At 37.9% G+C, this 21,619-nt stretch overlaps 1 protein-coding gene across 3 annotated transcripts in view; it reads left to right on the forward strand.

Annotated features, from left to right (window-relative positions):
- The window catches only part of Cntln (centlein), a 271,988-nt gene that overhangs the window by 77,236 nt on the left and 173,133 nt on the right, over positions 1 to 21,619 (forward strand). For all 3 annotated transcript variants that reach the window (XR_007977034.1, XM_052176700.1, XM_052176701.1), the window contains exons 4-7: positions 43 to 177; positions 769 to 948; positions 15,369 to 15,502; positions 18,392 to 18,554. Coding sequence is in view for 2 of the 3 variants with exons in the window: in XM_052176700.1 (XP_052032660.1) it covers positions 43 to 177; positions 769 to 948; positions 15,369 to 15,502; positions 18,392 to 18,554 (612 nt within the window). In the remaining variant the exon portion in view is untranslated. The remainder of the gene's footprint in view (positions 1 to 42; positions 178 to 768; positions 949 to 15,368; positions 15,503 to 18,391; positions 18,555 to 21,619) is intronic.

Here is a 21,619-nt window from a genome sequence, read left to right on the forward strand (position 1 = left end):
TTAGACATGCCAGCTTACAATCAGTTTAAATCTTTTCCGTAGGCTGAAACTGTACTAAAACAGGAAATACATGACCTTGTAAGACTGAAGACGCTGGTTGATGAAGAAAATGCTTTATTGAGGAAAGAATTGAGTGATTTCCAGAAGAAATTTAAAGATAAAAGCCAAGAAATTAAGGTATGTGGACTTGTGCATGGCTTCACAGTACCTGGTCTTTGAAGTCCCCCTTGAAGCTTTGCTAGCCCCTGTGACACAGAAAGTGACAAGCTTGCCAGAAAATTGCCTTAGGCCTTGCTGTACCAGTGTTCTCACATGCGAAAACTCAGATAAAGATGCTTTAAAGCTAAGACTCAGAGCTTTATAACTTACAGATAAATAGTTAATGATGGAAATGGAGCTAAGAAAGTAGGAGTGTGAATATGTGGCTTCTTGTAATTAGATTCTGAGGGGACTGGCATTATTAATTGATAAAACCCAGGTCTGGGAGGATGTGTCTGTGTGGGTCTCAAAAATAGCTGGGGACAGCATCAAAGGCAGCTTGATCAATTAATGGGCTCTTTGCAAATGTGTACTCATCAAAGCTGTCATCCAGTGGAAAAATATGACCCATGCACCTGCATGAAAAGAGGGCAGATAAAGTACACAGGTGACCTTGGCCATCAAAGATGGAAGAAGCTGCTGCGAGGGTGAAACTGCAGTTTACATTTGCTGATTAGTTCTCACCTTTTTTATTTCGTGTTTATCGGCCCTTGTGGTACTGTTCTACAGGACGCCAAGGAGTGTCTACAGAGTAAAGAAGAGCAAAACAGATTGCTTATAAAAAACCTGGAGGAGGAAAATGAGAGATTACGTACACGCTGCACTGACCTGCTAAATGACCTGGAGAAACTGAGGAACCAGGAAGCACACTGGAGAAAGGAAAAACACAGTGTGGATGCAGAAGTGAAGGTACAGGGCGGGCCTGAGGCCACGGCTGTTTCGGCCGGCTTCTCACAGGAAGCTTCATGTTTGGCTTTCCCTAAACAAGAAGTTATCTATTCAGATCCACCAGTAGGGACCAGCATTAATTTATATTCTTTCACTTAAGACCCATAGCTTTTTAAATATTGATGTTGCAAAGCAGGAAACTGACTTCAAATAGTTATCCTAAAATGTAATCATTAAAAAATAAAGGCTATTGCTTTTGAAATAAAGTATGTTTTGAAAAATATACTTAGGACTATTGGTTTGGGTTTTTAAAATTAAGGCTTACTTTTAAAATGGGGCTAAAATTTGTTGCAATACATTTTAGAGACTTTTCTACTTCTTTTAAAATCAACATAAAAAAAAACCCTCCACAAAACAGTTAAAAATATGTATGGATCTTTGATAAGGTTTTCTTTGTATTTAGGGGAAGAGTAAAGTTTTATAGAAGATAAAACTATTTGTAATATTCCTTATTCTATCCTCAAATCCATTTTGAGCACCATTTAAGAATACAACATTTTTGTCATATTTTCTTTGTCTTGAGATTTTTGTTCATTTATTTTCCCATTAAAATTTAAATTTCTTTTATCATGTATTTTATTGAAAGGGGCAGAAACAAATAAGGCTAGTGAGTATGAAAGTCTCTGTGCGTGCATGAGGAAAGAATGCCTCAGGGCATGCATGCATGTAGCCATTGCATGTATCTTGTATGAGTATTTGTGTGTATGTTCATATTTGCACGTTTTGATAAGTGTGCAGACCTATGTGTGAGTATTCCTGAGGGGAGAGGGATTAAATTGGAGTGTGAATCTATTAATTGCACATATTTGATACAGCTCAATGACTTAGTGAACCAGTGAGCCATCGGGATAATTGAATCTTGCCATGTTTGCTTTAATTTTTATTATTTTCTTGTAAAGTTTAACCTTTAATAATTTGATAGTTTTAAGAGGTTAAGTGATGCTGCCTCGTGTTCAATAATAATTACTTGATTATTTAGTTATTGTTTGAAATTTTTGTGTCATTTAAATGATCAATTCTCTGGTTTGCTTTGCTTTTTGTTGGACAACTTTTTTCATTTTAATCCCTTGAATATAATGAATTGGATTTTAAAACTTTGTAAATTGATAAGAATCTGTGTCTTATTTCCTTCCTTAATATTCTTGGTTTAAAAATACCTCATCAGATTTAATAGTTTGTTTATTTGAGATCCTTTTTCGATTTTCAGAATTCTTTGTATGGATGGGTTTGTTTATAGATAGTTATATTTGTGATTTGAGGCACTGCAGTTTTGTAATTTAAATAATAAAGTCTATTTCTTTATTTTTTGGTAAGTCAAAACAATGAAGCCTTTATGTATTCCTTCACTAGGATATAATACTAAGAACAATTTTGTTAGTAAATCACATTAAGAAACAAATGGTACCACATTTAATTTAAAATTTAATTTTGAGAGAATTGTTATTCTACCTGGCATAAATGTGGAATATAACATTATATAATCTTCTAGATGCTTTTGTTTTGCTCTTGCTAATTTGTGCATGGGTCTCTGTCACAAACCCTCGGTATGGAAAAGATACTAATTTTCTGTCCTATGTGAATATTTATTTTTATTTGTCTTCGGCCCAATTATAACGAGATTTTTAGGTTCTGTGATAACTGCTTTTGAGTAAATTTCCTAATTCTGTTCTAAATAGCTATGTGTCCTTTTTTTTCAAATTTCTAAATGTTTTTGTTTAAAATATTGTCTGCTTTTTTTGACTATAGTTAACTTGGTGACTGTTGTGAGATGGTATCATTATATGGGTGCTTTTTTGCGCCTTTTTTTTTTGTAATAATGGGGATTGAACCTAGAGCCCTGTGCATGATAAGTAAATGTTCTACCACTGAACTATATGCTCAGTTCTGATTTTAGTTTGCATTATGATAATGATGTGAGCATCTTTTCATGTGTTACTATCATTTTCATACCTTTGTAGAATTGTCTATGCAAATGTAGTGGATATAAGTCCCTCACAAGATAAACAATTTGACACTATTTTGTTGAGATTTTTGGACCAATCTTTACATCCTTGTTTTTTGTTTTTTATAGTAAGTAGAATAACAACACACAAATGATCTTGCCCTATTGTTCAGTTTGATTTTGTGCTGCTGAGTTTGTATAGATCTGTTAGCTTCTCTAACGGCTGGGTTTGTCCACACACACTGCTATAAGATAATGATGGTCTTTAAACACAAAGGAGTTTCTAAGTTTTTTGACACTTGTCTACTTTAATTATTATTGTTGCTCAATTTTTGGATGGTATAAGAAACCAATTTATAATCAAAGATCATAAGACTGGATCCTATCTGCTGACATTTTCATAGCTTAGTATATTATGTATGTAGAGTTCTTTTAATTTATGCTGACTTGGCTTTTATTTGCCCCGTCACTTCAGTATCTTATCTACTCCATCTGGCTGGTACCCTGATTTCCCCAAAACAAATATTTTCTCTGTACATACACACACACACACACACACACACACACACACACACACACACACACACACCCTACCTCTAGATTCTGTATAAGAGAGAAATTAGTCATGTTTTATCTTACTGATAACTTTAATTTGGTGTGGGATACAGGTTCAACTTTTTTCACTCAAACCTTTTAGTTCCCCATTATTACAAAAATAATAAAAAGCCTCAAAACCAAGGCCTACAAAAGAAAAATATATTGCCTTTAACCTACCAAATACCACTAAATATCTTGGCATCCTTGTTAAATACTATTTAACATAAATATGAGTTTATTTCTGAAACCCAGCTCCGTTCCTTTGATTATCTAGTCTCTAGTAGCCATAGTACTTTGATTACTGGAAACTTGTAGCTAATTTTAAATATTTGATGTGTTATTTTTCCCCAAAGTTGGCTATACTCAGTGTTTTCTATTTGCACATGAATTTTAGAATCAGTCTTTCTGTTTCTACAAAAAAAAAAAAAAAAGCCAGGTTTCATTAAAGGGGAGAAGAAAGATGAAACATACACCATGCATATATTTTCAGTCTTGTTGATTGTTTGTCTCCAGGGCCTTCTCAGTTTTCTTATAGTGTGTATCCCTCACCAAACCCTGTCCACCTCAGCTCTTTAGATCTGTTTGCACAGTACACTCTTCCTTTTGTTTCCTACTCTCATCTTTGGATCCAAAGTGAATCTTGTATAGATAATATAATATAATTAATATAATATAATAATGTAATATTTTATTTATCCTTCCTTTCCATGCATTTCTTTTGAGTGGGGAGTTTAATTCATTTACTTCAAGTTTGCAATTTTCTTATACCTTTTACAAATGTCTTTCAGTCTGCTCCTCACTACCTGTATTGTGAATGTATGGCAATCTGTCTGTCCCTCATTACCTCTATCATTTATTATTTTCTTCCCATGTATTTAGTTATTTTTTATTGTACAATGTGCATTTTGTTTCATTTTGTATATGTTTATATGCCTATTGATAGTTTCTTTTGGTTGTATAAGAATTGCATTTACCATCCTAACATGCCAATTTAATTTGAATTTAAAAACATCAGTTGCCAATGTCTTATAAAAACTCTGCTTTCATATAGAAATTATTTCATGTAGAATACTTCTGAAGGTCAGGAGTTATAAAATGAGTATAAAGACTTGTTTTGTTCCTCATTTTAATGAAAATGCTTTGCGTGTTTCTCCATTTAACATAATATTGGCTGTTGCTTTGTCATATACAGTGTTTATCAGTTGAGAGATGTTTCTATTGCATGTTTGTTCAGTGTTTATCTGTTGAGATATGTTTCTATTACATGTTTGTTCAGGCCTTTACTGTGAGTGGATGTTGGATGAGAGACTCTATGATTTTGTCTTGTATTAAATTATGTAATTAATAACCTTTATTGATTTATGTATTTTGAAATGTTCCTGCCTCTCTACAATAAACCCAACCTGATCAAGGTGAATGATCTTTTTTGATGTGTTCTGAATTTTGTTTGAAATATTTTATTCATCAGTTTTATTTCTAAGCTCTTTTGGGATATTTCTGTGTAATATTTTTTATTTTTATCTGCTTTTGGTATCAGAATAAATAGTAGCTTTATAGAAAGGATCTGTTGGTATTCCTTCTTTTTCTATTTTATGAAATATTTTTGAGAAGTATTGTTTTGGTATTGTTTTTCTTTGAAAAAATCAACAAGATAGATAAACCCTTAGCCAGACTAACCAAAGGGCACAGAGACAGTATCCAAATTAACAAAATTAGAAATGAAAAGGGAGCTATAACAACAGAAGCTGAGAAAATTAAAAAGCTTATCAGATCCTACTACAAAAGCCTGTACTCAACACAACTGGAGAATCTGGAGGAACTGGACAATTTCTTAGATAGATACCAAATAACAAAATTAAATCAGGATCAAATAGATCATCTAAACAGACCCATAACCCCTAAAGAAATAGAAGGGGTCATAGAAAGCCTTCCAACCAAAATAAAAAAAGCACAGGACCAGATGATTTTAGTGCAGAATTCTATCAGACCTTCAAAGACTTAACACCAATACTCTTCAAACTATTCCACCAAATACAAACAGAAGGAACACTACCCAACTCGTTCTATGAAGCCACAATTACGCTGATACCAAAACCACACAAAGATCCAACAAAGAAAGAGAATTTCAAGCCAATATCCCTTATGAATAGCAATGCAAAAATACTCAATAAAATTCTTGCCCACAGAATCCAAGAACACATCAAAATGATCATCCACCATGATCAAGTAGGCTTCATCCCAGGGATGCAGGGATGGTTCAATATTTGTTTGAATTTCTGATAAAATTTACTATAGAATCCTTGTGTGCCTGGGCTTTTTTGTTTTTAGTTGGGAGATTTTTAATTACCATTTTTTATAGATCTGATTAAATTGTCTCATCTCAGTTTAAGTTGTTATGATATACACATTTAGAAATCTGTCTATTTCTTTTAGTATTCAATGTAATGAAATGTTTTAAAGGAAGTTTTCATTTTACTTATGAAAGATAATGTTCTTAGCTATATAGTACTCTGGGTTAACAGTTATCTTTCAGCACCTGACATCTATCTCTCCAGAACTTTCTGTCTTGTAAAGTTTATTCCAATAAGTTGCTGTTATTCTGAGGAGCCTGCCTTTATATGAGACTTGATTTTTTTGCCTTTCTGCTTTTAATATGGTTTTATTATGTTTCTATATGTATTCTATTTAAAGTTTTAATTATACTATGCTGAGTTCTTTTTCTAATCTTGTCTCTTTGTAATATTGAATGTCCCCTCTATATACATTGCCATCTCCTTTTTTAATTTTCTTTTTATTTTTGGCTTTCATCTCACACTTTTGTTTTGCGAGAATTTTTTTTTGTAATTTTTATAGACTTCATATTTTATTCCACACCCTGCCAACTCCTGTCCACTCTCCTCCGACTGTTCCATATCCCATACCTCCTCCCCTCTCCCCTCCCTCCCCCTGTCTTCCCGTGGATGTCCCTACCCCCCACATACACCTGACCTCTAAACTCCCTGAGGCATACGGTCTTTTGAGGGCTAGGTGCATCATCTCTGAATGAATAGGCCCACCAGTCCTCTACTGCACGTGTGCTAGGAGTCTCATATCAGCTGGTATATGCTGTTTGGTGGGGGGCCTCATTCAGCCTTCCCTAATTCAACAGCAGATAGCATTCAGCTGCTTCTGTCGATTGGTTGGGTGCAAATATCTGCATCTGACTCTTTCAGCTGATTGTTGGGTGGTCTGGAGTGCTGACATGCTAGGTCCCTTTTTGTGAGGGACCTTCCCCTTCCCTCCCCTCTCCTCCCCTCTCTCCTCTCCCCTCCCCTCCTGTCCTCTTTCTCCTTTTCCCTCTCCTCTCCTCTCCTCTCCCCCCTCCCCTCCCCTCCCCTTCCCCTCCCCTCCCCCCTCCCCCCTCCCCTCTCCTTCCCTCCCTCTCCTCTCCTCTCCTCTCCCCCCCTCCCCTCTCCTCCCCTTCCCCTCCCCTCCCCCCTCCCCCTCCCCTCTCCTTCCCTCCCCCTCCCCTCCCCCTCCTCTCCCTTCCCCTCCCCCCTTCCCTCCCCTCCCCTCCCCCTCCCCTCCCTTCCCCTCCCCCCTCCCCTCCCCCTTCCCTCCCCCCTCCCCTCCCCCTCCCCTCCCTTCCCCTCCCTTCCCCTCCCCTCCCCCTTCCCTCCCCCCCTCCCCCTCCCTTCCCCTTCCCTCCCCCTCCCCTTCCCCTCCCCTCCCTTCCCCTCCTCTCCCCCCTCCCCCCCTCCCGTCCCCCTCCCCTCCCCTCCCCTCCCCCTCCCTTCCCCTCCCCTCCTCTCCCATCCCCTCCCCCTCCCTTCCCTTCCCCTCCCATCCCCTCCCCTCCCCCATCCCCTCCCCCTCCCCTCCCCTCCCCTCCATCTCCTCCCCCTCCCCTCCCCTCCCCTCCCCTCCCCTCCCCTCCTCTCCTCTCTTCTCTTTTTGCCATACTTTTATCAATTCTTTGGGATTTTATTTAATTCACTCTCAGTTGGTGCCATTGTGGTAATAAATTTGGGAAAAATTATGTTGTCTTGATTTTTTAATGTTTCTTATGTATCTGTACTATTTATTTGATTAGTTTAATTTTTATCAGCTAGATTCAATTAAAATATTTGCAATATTCACATGGTAGAGGTGAGTGTGTAGTTCAGAAGATATTTCCTCATTCATGAAGCACATAGGTGACTTATATAAACTCCATTATTGTTGCTTAGATGAGATGTTAGCCATGAGCACCTGCTCAGGTTGTTCTTAACCTCTTGGTAAAATTTTCAGTTCAGTACACACACATACACACACACACACACACACACACACATGCACGCACGCATGCACTCATGCACGCACATACACATGCACACACATATGCACTCGAATTTCTGTTTGATTCTTTTTAATACCTTCTTTTTATTCATAGTATTTTGCTTTATATATGCAAGATACCATTTTTTTTTGTCTATATTTTCCCTTTGCTCTTGGCGATCTTTTTGATACTTGTTTTAATCTTACTGCCTGGTAGTGTTGCATGTGAAATTCCCCAGGTGTGATGTCTCAGCATCCTGTTTCTTTTGACAGGGTCAGACTCTCTTGCTCTTTTTGTGTCTTCTTATGCTTTGTTGCTGAAAGTCAAGCATTTGCTATGGTAACTGGTAGCACCTGAAATAAGTTTCTTCCCCTGCTTGGGGGTTTGTTCTTTGTTAATTTTTGAAATAGTCACTTTATTTTCTTATTTTAGCATTCAGTCTATAAAGGTCATATTCCTTGGTACGTATTGCCACTGAAATCTCTCATTTAACTCAAGTTCAGTTGTATGAATGTAGTGGTCTAACCTGTGGTTCCAGCATAAAGAGGGTGAGGCAGTTTACTTCATGGTAAGTAGCAGACCAGCTTGGAGTACAGAATGGAATTTTGTCCAAACGAACAAACAAACAAACAAACAAACAAACAAACAAACCCCGCAGAAGAACAAAGCAGGGTGGGAGACTGTAATAACAGGGCTCTTCTTGAATGCTAAGAATTAGAACTAACAATTCAAACAAACACCCAATCACATCCCAAACCGGCTCCTGAGTCTGTGGGTTAACTCTATGCTCAGGCCTTCTTTTCCTGCTTTTCCTATTTCATCACACTAGTGCCATGTTCAAAGGTCAGCTAGAGGAACAATGGGTCAGGGACTCTTCTGAGCAGCTAGTGTGCTTTGAGAGTGTTGGATGATTCCTAAATTCTCCTGTGTAGATGTGTTTAAAGTTGCCCAGTATCCCAAATACTTAGCTTTTGCTCCTACTCCTTGGGTGTTCTATTGCATGTTTAGATTTGTAACCCTTTCTTTCTAGATTCAGTGATTGTTATTTCATATTGTTGGCTTTTGTAAGTAATATTTCACACCTTTCCTGGTTTTGCTTTGAATTACAATTAGGGAAAGCTGCCTTGCATCACTTCCTTGGGTGTTTCTAGCCAAGGTAACATGGGTAGTTTGCAGTAGATATTGAGTAAGTCCTGTTTTACACCCTAATGAACCAGAAACAGGACCTTTTGTTGTAAATAGCACCTATTACAACTTTAAGACTGCCACTGTTACTTTTAGCTACTGTTTTAGTAGTTCCTAACCTTAGATAACCTGTTGCTTGGGTGAATGTGTAGAAGATCAAATACAAAAACCGTGGTAAATGCATTGATTCACTGCTTCCATCTCCACTGCCTTTCGGCTTTAGTCTGCATAGTTTTCAGAGTTCAGTTATACTCTGGAACCTTCTACTTACCTTTTTGCATTTCTAAAGGAGAAAGAGTGTTTGAATCTCCTTTGTCTTTTGATTGATGTCATTCATTCCTTCATTTTCAGATGGTAGATTTATTAAATATAGGATACTGGGTTTGACATGAGTTTCTCTTTAAGTACATTTAACATATTATCCTAGTGTATTTATCCTTTGTTATTTACAAGGAGAAGTCACTTGTTAATCATGTGTAGGTAATTCTAAATGATGCCTCATTTTTTTGCATTCTCCCTGTCTTTGGTGTTCAGCAGTTTTACTGTGACATGTATATAGATCTGTGGCATTTAGAGACCCTTTTTGATGGTTGTACAGTTTTTACCCATTATTTCTCCAAACATTTTTTTCTCATTTTTGGTAGTCTCTATCCATTACTTTTCTAAGGCTGATATTTTTTTCTTTAATCTTAATCTTCAAGACAGTTGTCTTTATTCTTGTCAGCTAATATCTAAGGCTAAACTCTTCTATTGAATTTATCCAAATTTATTGTACTTTTCTAACTTCAGATTTTGACCTACATATTTTAACTATTTTATTTTTAGATGGCGCTTGTATTCATTTGCTTATTTTCATGTTTCAACAAAACTTTATTTATAGTAAGTTTGCTAAGCCACGAAATTAAAAGAAAAAGACCTAAGAAGCTATGTAAGATCCAAATGCAATAAAATAACAGACAACCTGAAAATCAAATGAATGCTACACAAAGCAATCAAGTAGGGGGAAAGGGTCTCACAGGCAGGCAGCAGAGTCAGAGACAACTCCTGCTTTCTCTGTTAGGATTCCCACAAGAAGACCAGCTACTCAACTCTAACATATTTGCTTAAGGTCCATGCAGCCTCTCTTGTTGGCCATTCAGCCTCTATGAGTCCTTTTAGGCCCAGGTTAGTTGATTCTGTGGGTTTTCTTGTGCTGACCTTGACCCCTCTGGCTATTACAATCCTTCTTTCTCTCTTTTGTAGGATTCCACAAGTTCAGCTTAATGTTGACTCTGGGCACAGAATTTGTTTCCATCAATGGCTGGGTGAAGATTTTCTGGTGACAATTGTGCTAGATGCCAATCTACGAGTATAGCAGAATATCATTAGACATGTTTCATTGAGCTTTTTTCAATTTCTGGTTCTAGCATGGGTTTCTGGGCTCTCCGGTTTCTGGGCTCTCCAGCTTCTGGTCTTTCGCCCTCTTGGAAGTTTTGGGTTTGGGTGTGTGAGGGGGCTTGGGAGGGAGAGATGGGAGCTCTCTTTCTTATGGCATGGGTCTCAAGCTGGATGAATCATTGATCAGTCTTGATACTACTTTTATAATCATACTTTTTCTGTACTTACTTGATTATGGTTTTATGTTTTAGGGTTCTTTTAAATTTGTTGTGTGCCTACTTCACCATTTTACAGCTGTTTCCATCCCTTCTCCCTTATGTGGATGACCCTTGGATGCTTATTTGCAGGGCTTACCAATCTGTTGTTGTTTAACTGAAATGTGTAAAGTATAGTGTTTTTCAGATGGCATTCCTTCCTGCTTCCATCCCAGGGCTCCCTGGTTTTACTGACCATTTATTTTGTGGTGGTTTGACTAGATTGGTATGAGTAAGTCCCCAGGTGTTGCTTTTCAGAGTTTGGGCTTGGGCAGGTGACCAACTCAGGTGGTGTTTCTGCTGTATTCTTCTTTCCTCTTTCTTTTCTTAATCTCACTGTTGCTATGTCTGTTAGTGTTCATGCCAACCTGAGTTGATAGGCTGTAAAAATTGTAAATATTGTAATTACAGCATTCCTCACTTCTAGTCTTCTTCCAAGTCCTCCTGTGTACTCTTCCCTGTTTTCATTTAAATTCATGTCTTTTTTCATTAATTGTTACATGCAAATATGTGTACACATATACCTGCATATTCCTAAATAAACAGCTTTCTCATACTTGAGTACATGTTTTCTTGGCATCTGACCATTTGATATATTTGATAACCAGTTGGTGTGCTCTTTCCTGGGGGAGACTTTTCTTCTGTTCTCAGCATTCATCAGTTGCCTGTAGTTCTGGGAAGCTGCTCCCATGATGACACCCTTTGACCTGAACAGCTCAAATAGCAACTATAGCCAATGGAGTTTTAGTCAAGTAAAATGTTTGTCCTTGTCTACGATTTAAATTAGTTAAGGAAATTCCAGAATACTGGCTGCTGCTGTCTTCGTTAGATCCTTCCTAATTCTTTAGAGGATTATATTCTTAAGAGATAATTACTGGGTGTTTAAACATGTTCAGTGCACAAGTGTATCATTAGCTTTCTGTTTGAGTTGACATTGTAAAAGTTAAGAGTGAAAGAATTTCCTGAGCATATGTCTGCAACCAAAATAACTGAAAAATACCCATGTGAAACCTGGCTTTTATGAACTGTATATCATTGGCGATATGTAGAATGCATAAGCAATAAAAATTCAGCTTTGCCACATAGGAATAAGTGGGCTTGAGAAAAAATGTGACAAGAGAAATGTTTGTCAGTTTTTAGAGAGCAAGCTATAGAGCCTTTGGCAGCAGCCTGGGTTGTTTGGGGGCCTCCCGTGAGACCCTTTTAGCCAACAACCCAAATTAGATGCAACCTGTTCCTCTGTTACTAGAAACTTCTTTTGATGACAAAAGATATGTAGCTGGAGCTCTGTCTTCCCCATTATTTGACAGTTTCATTTCGAGTACCTTCATATATGTATTTTAGGAAGCTTCTACTTTATCAGGCTTCTATATTGATTCTCAAATGGCCCCTAACTTTAGCTGTCTCTTCCTGTACTTTCTCCCTTGTGTCCCTCCTCCCTCACCTCTCTGCTTAGTCCTCCAGTTCCAGCCTCATCTTTACCTCTTTCCATCCATTACTATCTATTCTAGTTCCCTTTCTTAGGGAGATCTGTCTGTTCTATCTAGTCCCTTAATCCATGCCTAACCTTTGTGGTTGCATAGATTGTAGCTCACTTATCCAAGACTCAACATCTAGTATACACATATAAATGAAAACCACTTTTTATGTTCTGGGTTCACTCAGGACAATTCTTTTTCTAGTTTCATCCGTTTACCTCCAGATTTCATGATTTCATTTTTTTAATGGCTGAGTAATAATTCCATTGTATAAATGTACCTCATTTTCTTTATACATTCATCACAGATGTTGAGGGGCTTCTAGGTTGTTTTCAATTTCTATTATGAATATATCAGTAGTGGATGTTGTTGAGCAAGTGTCCCTGGTGGGATGAAGCGTCTCTTCTAGGCATCTCAGCTGGAAGGGTCTCTCAGCAGTCTGTATACATTATTTTCTTGAGAGAGAGAGGAGTCTAGTGAACCTAGTGAGCTTCAGGAACTTCTTGGTGCTATTGCACTAGTTACCTCCATAATATAATGAGCTTCCCTTCAGGATGGACTAATTCACCTTCCATTATAACATGTTGTTGTTTTTATCTCCCCTTAAAGCAGCCCCAGTCTTACAGTGTTCCTTCCATAAGGGCAGTTTTCTTCTGAGGGAAATTGCTATGCAATACTTACTTGTCTCACTACCCTATGATAACTTATGGACAGATACTTGTCACTTCTCTCTTCAAATATATTCCACATTAGATGCTGAAGTTCTTCAGTTATCTGTTTTGCTGGATCCATTAGCCTTACAAGTGTCCTCTCTATTTCTATTCCTAGCATCAACTATATCTTTTTTCACATTAATATTACAGTTCTTGGTTATTTTATCTATTTCAAAGTTGTTTCTTACTGAATCTATTATTTCAGCTTTTCTAGAATAGTGTGTTTGTCAAAGTGTTCACTTTGTTGATCCTCTCTTTCCTCCAGTGATGGGAATGGAACTCAAGTCTCTGAGCATGCTGGGTAAAAGGTCCAAATCAGGTTCATGGTCAGCCTTATTTTCTGAGATAGGTGCTCTTGAGGTTGCTCAGACCAATCCTGAAGTTAATCTTCTTGCAAGCATTAAATTTAATTTTCTGCACATGTCAGCTTTTCTTTCCTTTAAAAAAGTAACTTTATTGAGAATTATTATATGCACAGGTTCATATAATGTTTTGTTCAAATCTACCCTCTATCTTCTCCTCTCCAATTCCTCCCCAAGCCACTATGATTTTTCTGTTCTCACTTCATGTGTTCTGTCATTTGTTGGTTTTGTATTTTGACTCCATGGAGTCCTTCTACTGCTGCCTGTATGTGCTTGCATGTGGGACCACCTACCACAGCATGGTAGCTCTCAGGGACTGCATTCCTGAAGAATTATGATTCTCCTTCCTCCCACAGATCTTCAGTTGCCAATAGCTTCTTATCGAGAGGTAGGACTTCAGGAAGTCCTTGAATAGCCATGCTGAGATTTTGGCTGGCCTGATTTTATGCAGCCCTTATGCTTGTCACAATCATGAACAGTGGCCTTTACTATTGAGAAGATAACATTTCATTGCAGGCACACTCCACTTTTGGCTCTGCTACTTCCTACTCTCCAATGATTCTGAGCCTTTGGGCATAGGGACTAGCATAGATGCCCCACTTAGAGCTTAACAATCTACAGGTTTTTACTCTCTGGGACTTGACCAGTTGTGAGGATCTGTGTTGATCTATGTCTAATGCACAGAGAAGCTTCTCTAATGAAGGAGGAGATAAGCACCAATTTCTTATTATAAAGATAAGATATTTAGGGTAGTTTACTTCTATTTTCAATAAAAACCTAGGGCCTCAAACATACTAAGCAAGCATGTTCTATAATTCTGGGCAGCATCCCCAGCCCTTTATTCTCCCTCGGGCTTTAGGTTTTCTAGAGATTTTTGGGTAGGAATGTTTTTCTTTTACCTATTTCACTCTAATGTTCATTTGCCTCTTTTACACAATTTTGAGGTTCCAAGGCCTCCAGTTTGAAAATGCTCCTTTATTCAATTTATGAAACTCTGTCATACTCAACATTGGTCAAGTTGAATCTTGAGATTGGCAACTTTGTCTGGATGCTACCTAAGCACTTAAACAATTTACCTGGTCTCTAGGCTAGAGATCAAACCTTTTTACCTTTTTTTTTTCTTTTGTGATTTTGTTTTATCTGTTACAAACCTTTCAGATTTACCATTTCTACACCCTTGCATTTTGTATTAATCTCCTCCTTGTAGTTAGGTATCTAGCTTCCTCCAAAGAGTAAGCAGGATTCAGAGATGAATTCCTGTTCACTCAGGTCATTGTCAGGCCCTTCATTGACTTTCTCCCACATGGAAAAGGAGCCCCACTCTCTCTTCTCCTTTTGCCTTCCTGACATTGTCTTTATTTTTATCTCTTATTATATAAATGCATCTGTTCTTTTTTTTTTGTAGGTGAATAAATGGAAATTTCTAGTGCTTAACCTAAAGCCTGTTTACCAGTTATGGATGCATCGTGTTAATATAGGCATACTCTGCTTAAACATTTGCTTATTCACAATACTATTTAAATTAATTTTTATATTTAAAATATATACAATTTAAAGATAGTTTTTAAAATAAAAGACATAGAAAATTATTAGGGGCAAAAGATGAGTTTTGAAGAATGTCAGTTAAAAGTTTAACCCCATCAAGAGAACCAGAGGATAATTGAATATCAGAAGATGGTGTTAAATATCAGAAGATGGTTTCGTTTTCTTAGTAGTGCTGCTTGTGTTTGTACATTTAAAATAAGAAGCAAAGATGGAGAGAACTACTATTTATCCTTAATATTTAAGCAATTCTGCTGTTTTTAATTTAATAATAATTTTATTGTATGATTGACTTTATCTTTAATAATAAACTTTTTGTAGCTTTTACAGTTTGTTTCAAGTTCTTGATTTTTATACAATGAAGTTTTTCTAAATTTCTGACAAAAAGTTTTATAACTAGTATAAATTTTGTAAACATTTTTCATCTAAAATTCTCTAAAAATTGGTCTTTTCCTTTTTTTAGTTTGAAACTATTTTAAGGGTTGATATTTAAATATGTTAATATTTAATTATTGTGAAAAACCTAAATATAGTTTTGGTAGAACATTTCCCCTGCATCTTATAAAATAAATATCATATACTTTTGTTTATACCTCATGTTTATTATGTTATAATAGAAGTACTCTAACTTCAGGTCCTTGAAGAAAATTTGATTGAAGCAAAGAAAGAAATTGAATCAGCACAGAGTAAATATAATGCCGTGTCACTACAGCTGAACAACAAACAGACTGAACTTCTCCAAAAAGATATGGATATTACATTGGTCAGGCAAGTACATTCAGTTTTGAATGTTATTAGAATATCATTAGTCATTCAGCATGAGCACTTGCGTATATGTATATTGTTAATTCTTTCAAATGAAAGCAGTATGTCTTTCATAGGCAAATATATTTGCGTAGTGGAAATCCAAAATAGTGTTTACTAAAGTGGCACTAGTTAGGGAAGCTGGGGCTCCCCAACACTCAGAGATCAGGACTCTGTTTCTTCTGAATATGCACAGTGAATTTTTCTTAATTTAAAAAAACTGGAATTATTTACTTTTCTTTTCTCTTTCTTAAAGAGAGTAAGATGCACGGCAAAAGCAGCCGAGGGAAGGACAGTTTTTCATACAGGGTTTCCAGGGGGGAGGTATGCTGGCTTTTCAGAACAAGAGGTTCTTGTCCATGTGGCTGCAGTATGAGGTAACTTGCTCACATGTCTATTGCTGACTAGGAAGCAGAGAGAATTCCATTCTGCATCCGATCCTGGAGTACAGCCTGTCAATCCCATACCCTCAGTGATCTATGTCTGCATCCAGGCCCTGTATCTAGAAAGTCAGTGACCTCAGGAGACAGCGCCAACAGCTAGGAACCACAGCTAGGGAGCACATGAGGGACAGTTCACACACAGACTGCACACAGATGCACAGACTTTTAATAATTCCTGTTTATTTTCCTTTCTTTGTTTTCTTATAAAGACAGGTCAAATTCATGCCTTCTCAGTGGCCCAGATGAATTTTTCTTATTTTTAATTTTTGATTTTCATTTAGTCAGAGAAAGAGAGACAGGAGGAGAAGGAGGGAAGGAGGAAGAGAGAGGGAGGGAGGGAGACAGAGATAGAGAGAGAGAGAGAGAGAGAGAGAGAGAGAGAGAGAGAGAGAGAGAATGTGTGTGTATGAGAGAGAGGCAGAAACAGAGAGACAGAGAGATCATGCTTACTAAAAGCATGGTTGTAAGGTAGTGTAAGAAGTAGAACAAGTAGAACAAAAACACACTCCTCTTCACATTGACATTTAATTCTCAAGTGTCTCAGTAATATGAGGCTCTCCCTTCTCTAGATTGTCTAACTGTGTTTGTTATGACTAATGATACATATATTTTGAATATCAATGTAAATGATTTTGTGTATATGAATTCTTGTTCTCTTATTAAGAGATAGATGATGTATCTGAATACTGGAAGAGAAATAATTTTTGTTTTTATCTTGTGCCTGTTATAGTTTAACTTCCTAATATCCTTTCTACATGCAGCATTTATTGACATAATCTCTTGGCCACTGGGCTCTCATTGTACACAGTGGGCATACTATTGCTATCTCCTTTGTTAAATTTCTCATTTAGTAAGAGAATAGCGTGTGGTCTAAATGGATTTCTACTGTTTATCTGTCTTTTTTTTTCAGTAGTCTATGACTACGGAAAAGCAGTAGAAGATAGATTTTGCACATGTATTTGTGTGGGTGAAGTGTTTATAAATACAGTTGAGAAGATTCTTGCCTTAAATGTCTAAAGAGCAGAACTAATTTTCTCTGTATTAATTTTCATCAGTCTTGAATAGCTATTTACATTTTTCTTTATTTTAATTTTTCATATTTTTGAAGCTATACATAAGGAAATACCACTTTAAATGCACTCTACATAATATATAAAATAAAATGTACTTTTGTTGATATATGTCTCTATATATGACAGGTTTTTAACCAACTAAATGGTGGAGCCTGAAATAATGTCTGTTGGGTTCCATAGCTGCCTGCAGCTATTACGAAGTGGGTTTCTGGAATAGAAGCTGAGGGATAAATAGGGAAGAGGGGCGAAAAGAAGTATGGCTAAGACAATATTCACTGATCAAAGCCAGAAACTTTAATGGCGCCAGACCTTTTAACAGTTTGGGCAAACCCTTTCCCCCAGACTCAAGGCTGAGTTCCGGTGGAAGTTGTCTAGCTTCTCTTGGAGGTCCTCGTCTTGACTGCTCCGGCAGCTGGGTGGGTCACCTGCTTAATTCAGGAATTCCTAGACCTGGAGGAACAATGAACTTAACCTTTACTTCGAGCACTCGGCCCTAGGTGGAGCAGGATCCTGGCTATCTGGGAGAAGTTAACCTTGACCAAAGTCAAACTCTGACCATGTGCAGGACTGCCCCAATATGGCTCTGTACAAATGTCTCTATAATTATTCTTTCTGTCAAAATAGAATATCCAAACAATTTCTAGTTTGTATATAGTTCATGTTATACAAGATTTCCTCCCACAGGGATCTGTAAGTCTGTACCCCAGAGGTACTGCTCTCCTGGGCCCTAAGCACCAGAGCTCCTCCACTAGGTCATCTCTCTTCCCACTTGACCAGTGTTCACCTGGGTCTTTGCGAGGCCTGGATCCCTTTGTGTTTTTCCTACTGACTGTGGTACCTCACTGTCTTACAGATCATCTCCAGAGTCATGTGGTGGTTTGAAAACTTTACTAGACATTTAGTGTATTTTATCTTTTCACTCTACTTAAAGTTTTTCATTATGTAAAATGAAAGCTTAACTTACCCTACATTTAAAAGTATCTGATGACTATAGTAAGGACCACTGCTTATGAGTTCACAGAACTGAAATTTTAACTTTATTTCGATAAGAAGGTGGTTCTATGACAGTATATCCAGAATTTTTATTTCTATCAAGCTATAAAATTAAATTGATAAGTATTTGCCTTTGAAAGCCATGGTAGTTCTGTCGATACTTTCTAGATGTATGTGATAAATATTAAGTACTTTATATATTATCTCATTTATTAATAAGTTTGCCTGCAGTAAAAAAATAACAGATGAAAGTAGGAAGCCAATCTATACTCTTAGATGAACACAATTATTTAACTGAGGTGATCTGTATTCGTGCTTCTCTATTTACTGCTTGCTTTGCACAGGAAAGAATTGCAGGAGCTGCAGAATCTGTACAAGCAGAACAGCGCCCATACAGCACAGCAGGCAGACCTGATCCAGCAGCTCCAGGTCCTCAATATGGACACGCAGAAAGTACTGAAGAATCAGGAAGATGTTCACACGGCTGAGAGCATATCATACCAAAAAGTATGGTGCTATTTTATCGTAAAAATGTGAAGTTCCATGTGTGAACTTAGGAAAACAGATTTCAAGCTTTGAGACATTTTGTATCATTTCTTTTTTTTTTTAACATGGTTTAACTTGTTAATATTTAAGTTTTTGTGAGCTTTCTATGGTAACATTGAAAAGTTGAAAATAGAGATATAAAAGCAACTTGTAACTCAGAACTTTTATTTCTTCTGTGAAACATCTAGGTATAATAGTACTTGTATTATAAGAAATAATTGGGTCAAGTGTGATCCTGATGTGTGACCTAAGGTACATATAAACCTGCATCATTTTCTTGGCGAATGTGCAGACACTAAGGCGACACTGAGGTGGTCTTCACAGTCATTCATTGTCAAGGATTTCCCTCTTTATTTCTGAGTTTCTTGAGTAGTCACTGTACTCTAGTTGATTCAGGTGCCCACAGCAAGGCTCACATGCCTCTTTAGTTACGCCAACAGACTCAGCACCGCTCATTCTGCTATTAATTTAAAGAGGCGCTTGCATTTAGCTCTTTATATAATTTGTTCAATGTACTAATTTGTTTATATAAATAACATCATGAGAGAAATGTTCCTCTTTAATAGCTGAGACTGGACAAGATTGGAGGAGGCTAAAGATGGCTTTCTGTTTTTGTACCCCACAGTTCTGGGGACAGCGGCTGGTAGGTGGAGCTTGTAGATGTTCCTTACCCAGTGCAATAGCTGATGCTGTGTGGAGCTGGGCTAGGCTGATGGGTGCAAGCAGTAGTCAGCTTCAGAGCTGCATTTGTTGAGAGACTTCTGTATGCTTATCGGGAGTCAGTGCTGGAGCATTTTCTGGGCCCAGCAGGTTCCTAGTTACTCTAGAGGCCTCTGAGTTTATATTCCTAGTGATAGCAGATGTCCATGTTCAATGCTCTCCTCCAAATGCATTAGGGAGTATGTATCAGCAGAGACTGAGTTGTGCTTGGACATGGAGGACCAAGGGAAGCAGGCATTCTTCCTGCTGCTTCCAGAACTCTTAGACCCTCTTCAGCAAACTCCCTCAGGGGAGGGAGGAAGCTGGGGCAATTCAGAGCTCTGCCAGACTAGGGCTCAGAGTTCCTGAGCTTGGAAATGCTTGGAAGCAACCCACATATGTCAGGCATGTAAGTAGCTTCAGAGGCTGAGCAGTCTCCAGCTCTCAGCCTTCACAGTAATTAATACACAGGCAATGGGCATGGTCCTTGTCACAGAGAATGGGACCACTGCCATCACATTGTGAGCTCATGCTTTTCCTAGTTCCAAATTTTTTTGTTAAATTTTTTTCCTACAATCTATTTTATCATATTTTCTCTTCATCCCCAAGTCCTCTCAGATCCATTCCACTTCCCTACCCAATCAAGTGTTCTATTTTCATCTTCACCCTAAAAGAAAAGAACCAAGAAAATAAAACAAAACAGAAACAAAACTATAAACAAAATAGCACATTTTAAAAAAGGCATGGAATTCATTTTGTATTGGTAACCTACTCCTGATCTTGAGGCCTACCTTGGAGGGTACTTGTCACTTAAGTGGAGAAAAGTGATTTTTACTTTCCCAGTGGATATCAATTATAAGGAGTTTGCTTATTGCTTAGGAGTGAGACTTTGTGTCACTTCCCCTTATCTATGCAGGGATTTTTCTCTGACTTGAATTTGTGCAGGTCTTATAAATACATCGCTATATATTCATATGCACATTGGCACTGTTGTGTCTATAGGATACTGTTTCCTTAGAGTCATCCACACCTTCTGGCTCTTTCTTCTCTTCCTGAAACATTAAGGGATGGATGTGGAACAGATATAAAGAGCTGAATGCTCTAAGATCTCTCATTGTATGTATATTGTGTATTTGTGGGTCTCTGTGTTAATTATTATCTACTGCAAGAAGTGTAGCTGCCCGCAGCCACATGTAAACCGGGTTACCTGTTGAGAGAATTTTGGGGTCATAGGGAAGAGAAGCGAAAAGAACGTGCGGCCAAGTCAATGTTCACTGATCAAAGCCGTAAACTTTAATGGCGCCGGACCTTTTAACAGTTTGGGCAAACCCTCCCCCCAGACTCCAGGCTGAGTTCCGGTGGAAGTTGTCTAGCTTCTCTTGGAGGTCTTCGTCTTGACTGCTCCGGCAGCTGGGTGGGTCACCTGTTTAATTCAGGAATCCCTATACCTGGAGGAACAATGAACTTAACCTTTACTACGAGCGCTCCACCCTAGGTGGAGCAGGATCCTGGCTAACTGGGAGAAGTTAACCTTGACCAAAGTCAAACTCTGACCAAGTGCAAGACTGCCCCAATATGGCTCTGTACATGTCCTCCCTTTTTTTATTAATTTGAACACGAGGAGGTAGAAAACAAGTGGATAAATATCCTTCATAAGAAGGCAGGCCTTAACCAGGAGGGGAAGCATTGACCGTAATTCCTCTTAAATATTGTATAACGTCTTTTTCAGAGGAGGGGTAATAGGCTCCCTTATTATTTTAAGGACAGCCTCTCGACGTTAACCCCTATGCAATTAGGTGTACTTCCTGGGGACTCAGAAGCAGAAATTCACCTCCCCATGCAGTGCTTTGCCTCGCACGTCTCGCTGGTACCCATGTTTGTTCATAAACAAACACACATAGATCTGAGTTCTATGTGGCTCCCTCTTTGGAGATCCACTTGTGTAAGTTTTGAAGCCAGGGGGGTCTGCAAGTGTCTTTAACAGACATGTAATCTCTCCATCCAGGTGAGCCTGGGTGGAGACAGCCAGTCTGCTTAACAGACAAGGTCAAGAGTTAAAGGTGGAATAGGATTAACTTGTCCCAGAAGTATCCAATTCAGTTGTAAATTAACAACTTTAAGGACCCAAGGCTTGGCCTCTGAGATGGGAGAGGTAGCCTTGTGTATCAAGAGATATGCTGTTACTTCTCAGGAAAAGTGGAGACTATATGTTAAATTAACACAGCTGGCTGAAGATTGTTAGCCATCTTCAAAATTGGAATCTTCAATATTGGAATTATTTCTAGACTAGTCTATGGTTAAGTCAGCTGAACACAATAAGGAGAAGA

Source organism: Apodemus sylvaticus, chromosome 3 (genome assembly GCF_947179515.1).
Source record: "Apodemus sylvaticus chromosome 3, mApoSyl1.1, whole genome shotgun sequence".
NCBI classification, from domain to species: domain Eukaryota; kingdom Metazoa; phylum Chordata; class Mammalia; order Rodentia; family Muridae; genus Apodemus; species Apodemus sylvaticus.